Raw genomic sequence first — 4454 nt, 5'->3', positions numbered from 1 at the left:
TCATCCTTGGGCCCATCTATCTTCCACCTGCCCGGCTGTAAGAGTCAGGAAGTCACCTCCCTACCCTTGATGCCTGCCCAAGTTCCTCATCCCCCACTCTGAAGGGTGAGCCCGGGGCTTGCCTGTGGCCAGAATCCCCCAACCCTGTCAGCCTCCTCTTAGTAATACCCTCCCACCCTCTGACCCCCACTGGCTCTGCTTCTGGGCCACCCAGGCCGGCTCTGCTGAGTTGCAAGATGAGCCAGTGCCCCCCCCACCCCCACCCCCATTGAGACAGTCATGAGCCCTGTTGTGACAGCCCTGAACACTCTTCCTTCCTTTTCACCAAGTGTCACAACAGGATGTCTTACTTCGGGATGCCCTCTGGGAGCCACCACTGGCTGACTGGAAACCTAGAGTCTTATCCTAGGAGGGCCTTGTCCAGCGTAGCAGAGTGGACTGACCTTTCCTTGCTCCCAAATGATCCCCTGCAGGAGACGTGGGAAAGGCAGTGTGTCCAAAGCAGAAAGGACTGCCAGGCTGGGGCTGAGCCCGCTGAGGGTAACTGGCTTCCTCTCCCCTCTACCCTGATCTGCAGGCTCTGTGCAGGGCTTCCCTGGGTGCCTGGGCCTGCAGGCATCCCCAGCAACAGCCGCCCCCCCCCACTCCCAGGCCACCCGTGGGGCTACCTCTGGGGACTGAGGGAGGGGCAGCTCTGTGCCCAGGGCATTCTAGCTCAGTCACAGCCTACTACCCGCCCCTGTGGTTCTTGCAGACTGAGTCCTCAACATCCACAATCAGGAAACAAAGAGGAGTCCACTTTCGGGTCTGGAAATCACTACACCCATGGGGCCACCCTGCAAGGCACAGGGAGAGAGCATGCAGGGGTTTCTGGGGGCCTAGCAGGGTGGGACGGGACAGCCCTTCATCTGGTCCGCTAGCTGGCAGTGTCTGCCTCCCAGACCCGTCACTGCTGTGTGTTTGGGGAGTGGGACATAGGTGCATGGCTGTCCTCCACGAAGTGTTCTGCAAAGCGCCACGGAAGCAAAACCCTGCTTAGTCCGACATTCCCTCGTGCAACCTCCCTCCCGCTGGCCCGCCAGATGTGGCCCGCCAGATGTGGCCCGCCAGATGTGGCCCGCCAGATGTGGCCGGACAGGACCACTCCACCCATTCCTTAGTCACTCAACAAACATTCGCCAGGCACCCTCTTTCCCTGCTGACCCCACCCGTCAAGAGTGTGGGCTGGGGGAGGGCTTCAGACAGGAAGTCGTGCCCGCACAATTTCTGGGGAACTGAGCAGTGCAGAGGGGTGGGGTGGGGTGGGGTGCGGGGAGAGGCAGGGCTTGCCATCCTTCCCACCCGTCAAGGGTGTGGGCTGGGGGAGGGCTTCAGACAGGGAACTGAGCAGCGCATGGGGTGTGGGGGGGGGGGGTGCGGGGAGAGACAGGGCTTGCCATCCTTCCCACCCGTCAAGGGTGTGAGCTGGGGGAGGGCTTCAGGCAGGAAGTCGTGCCCGCACAATTTCTGGAGAACTGAGCAGCGCACGGGGTGGGCGGGGTGCGGGAAGGGGCAGGGCTTGCTATCCATCCCACCCTCTGAGTCAATACCAGGCTGGGCCTTATAAAGCTCCAAGAAGCTGCCCTGGGAAAGTTTCCTCTGTCGTGCCAGCTCCCAGAAGGAAGGTGGGTCCAAGTCTAGCACCATGACCGAACTGGAGACAGCCATGGGCATGATCATTGACGTCTTTGCCCGCTACGCCGGTGTGGAGGGCAGCAAGCAGAGCCTGACCAAGGGGGAGCTGAAGGTGCTCATGGAGAAGGAGCTCCCGGGCTTCCTGCAGGTGAGGGTGCCGAGCCTGGGGCGGGGGAGGGTCAGGGAGGATGGTGGGCTGGTGGGCAGAGAAAGGAGGGCGGGAGAGGCCCAAGGGGCTGCAGAAGGAGCAGCTGGAAGGCAAGACCACCCCCCAAGGAGCAGATCTGTTGCCCTCAGAACTGAGGTCTCTAGGAGCAGGGAACTGGAGTAGCCAGCTCAGTCCCTGACACATGAAGTTAGAGCCACCAGGATTCTTTCTCAGCAGGGCCCCAAGTGGCAGAGCTAGGGGTAGGGGGTGGTTTGCAAACCTGAACCTGAGCAGTAGGGATGGTGAGGCTGGGTTTGCTGCTCCCTCATCACTGCACCCCTCCGAGGCTGCTGGCCATGAACACTCTGCCAGCATCCCTCCCCCACCCCAAGTGGTGTTAGCAGGGCTGACAGGGGTACAGGTGGGAGGAGGTCCCACCTGGCACTTATCTGCCTGGGGCCCCTGGACCTGGATCTGCCCAAGGGAGACCTCCTCAGGGACCTCAAAACAGAGGGGCTCCCCTCTCGGTCCTCCTTTCCCCATTACGCTCCTCTCGGTTCTGGACCCTCCGGCTGCCTCTTCTGGCTCCGTCCCCTTCCCGCTCCCTCCCTCTTCCCCTTTCCTCCTTCCTCCACTTTCCCTCCCCTCCCCTCCCTCCTCCCCTCTTCCCCCTCCCTTCCACTCCCCCCCTCCTCCCTCCTTCTTCCTCCTTCCCTCTTCTCTCCTCCTCCCTCCCTCCTCCCCTCTTTTCCTGCCCTTCCTCTCTCCCCTTTTCCCTCCCCTTTGTCTTCCTCCTCTCTCCTCTACCCCGCCCTCCCCTTCTCCCCCTCCTTTCTTCTCTCCCTCCCTTCCTCCAGGTCCTCACCCTTGCCCCACTCCTTCCCTCTCTCCCTCCCCTCCTCTTCCCTTCCCTTTCCTGACTGTCCTTCTCTTCCCCCCTGCTCTTCAATTACAGCTCCCCTTCTTCCCCACCCCTCCCCTTCCCCTCTCGCCTCCTCCCTGGCCCCACCAAACCCCATGGTCCTGCCCTCTAATGGATCTACCCTGAGCTGATTCTTGAAAATGGAAGCCTAAGATTTTTAACCTTCAAACACACCGAGCGCTTCAGTATGTAAAGGCAGTGAGGGTATAGATCTTTAAATGAAGTTCATTTGGTTTTGTCTCTTATAAATGGGTTTGTGGTAGAAAATGTAAAAATACAGAAACGTGGAGGCAAGAAATCCCCTCCCCCCAGCACACTCTCCCTCTCCCTTTCTGCCTTTTCCCCAGTCAAAAGCTCAAAGCTAATGTGTATGAAATTCTAAATATGCAATTTAATTTCCTTTTGAACTTAATATCACCGCAAACAGTCTCAAACCCGGATGCTCACTGAACGCCCCTGCCCCATTTAGGAATCGGGCATGGTGCAGATGTTCTGATAAGTTTGAGTCTAACCCATGGAGATTTTGAACCCAAAAGCTGGGGGTTACTGGAGAGGCAATGGCAGGTGACCCGAGAACACAATTTGAGAACCGGTGGCTAAGCCTGGGATCCTCAGCAAGATGCCTGTAAAAGCTAGGGCTCAGGGCCATAGGCCCCCAGGCCTCCAGCTGATGGGGAAGCCCACCTCCTGCTGCAGTCGGGAACTGCGGTCTTGGGGGGCTATTGGAGCCCCAGTGTGGGTGGCTGCGCTGCGGGGGGGGGGATGTCTCTAGTGAGGCTGCCCCCGCCACACTGGCATGGTGGCAGCTCCCGCAGAAGGCCTGGGGCCTCAGCACCCCTGCCCACCCCTCCTCCCCACCTCTCACCCCAGCTTGGATTTCCCCATTCTGAGGATTGGAGGCTTGTGGCCGGGACAGGTATGCAGTGCATGGCACAGGCGTGATCTCCTAAAGTGACCCCACCAGGCTGGCAACGCATCCTAGGAGTGGCCCCCCTTCTAAAGCATCTTAAACAGTCCAAAGACACCCCCTTCCAAACTTGCCTAGCTGCACCACACAATTCTGATTGGCCCTAAACCCAACCCTGGCTCCTGGCCCCCTGGAGTCCAGTGACACAACCTGTCGGTGTCCCTCCACCCTTCCCCCACCCCCCCACCAGGCAGCGGTGCATGGGCCTCTCACCCACTGACCCTGGCCTCTGTCTCTAGACTAAAAGGGACAGGGACGCCGTGGACAAACTGCTCAAAGACCTGGACGCCAACGGGGACGCCGAGGTGGACTTCAGCGAGTTCATCGTGTTTGTGGCCACACTCACGGCTGCCTGCCACAAGTATTTCGAGCAGGCTGGGCGCCCCTGACGTCCTGCAAGCCCAGAACCCCAGCTGGCCTGGGGGGGGTGGTAGGGAGTGGGCAGGGAGCAGCCCCTGGCTTCCAGAACCCTATGCTCCACGGCCTCCAGCTGCCCCTGTGATCAGTAAAATGTTTGTGAAATGTTCCTGGTCTGGTGGACATGGATTACTTCTTGACCCCCTCAGTGCCCCCAGCCCAGCACAGTGAGTTCTCTGATTTGTTACTTCCTGCTCCTGCCCAGTAGGGAGCTAGAGAAGGGAAGGACTTGGATCAGTTGGTCAGGTGGACCACCTCCTTACTGCCCCCTGCCAGTGGGGCCCTATCCCTGCTCTTGTGGGTGGCTCAGCACCGAGGAAGCATCA

At 59.9% G+C, this 4454-nt stretch overlaps 1 protein-coding gene across 1 annotated transcript; it reads left to right on the top strand.

Moving 5' to 3' along the window:
• The first annotated feature begins 1607 nt into the window (after positions 1-1607).
• On the top strand, positions 1608-4237 carry LOC101685363 (S100 calcium binding protein P). Its single transcript, XM_004770522.3, has 2 exons — positions 1608-1822; positions 3951-4237. The coding sequence occupies exons 1-2, from the start codon at positions 1685-1687 to the stop codon at positions 4098-4100; spliced, it is 288 nt and encodes a 95-aa protein (XP_004770579.1). The 5' UTR covers positions 1608-1684; the 3' UTR covers positions 4101-4237.
• The last annotated feature ends 217 nt before the right edge of the window (positions 4238-4454 follow it).

This window comes from Mustela putorius, unplaced genomic scaffold (genome assembly GCF_011764305.1).
Source record: "Mustela putorius furo isolate JIRA1106 unplaced genomic scaffold, ASM1176430v1.1 tig00000083_pilon_pilon_pilon, whole genome shotgun sequence".
Lineage (NCBI taxonomy): Eukaryota > Metazoa > Chordata > Mammalia > Carnivora > Mustelidae > Mustela > Mustela putorius.
This window is presented reverse-complemented; position numbering and strand designations above follow the sequence as displayed.

Excerpts from the sequence above, each read along its gene's own strand:
- LOC101685363 (XM_004770522.3), top strand. The coding sequence starts at position 1,685 with ATGACCGAACTGGAGACAGCCATGGGCATGATCATTGACGTCTTTGCC. Across the intron at positions 1,823-3,950 it reads AGCTCCCGGGCTTCCTGCAG|ACTAAAAGGGACAGGGACGC; the intron begins GTGAGGGTGCCG and ends CTCTGTCTCTAG.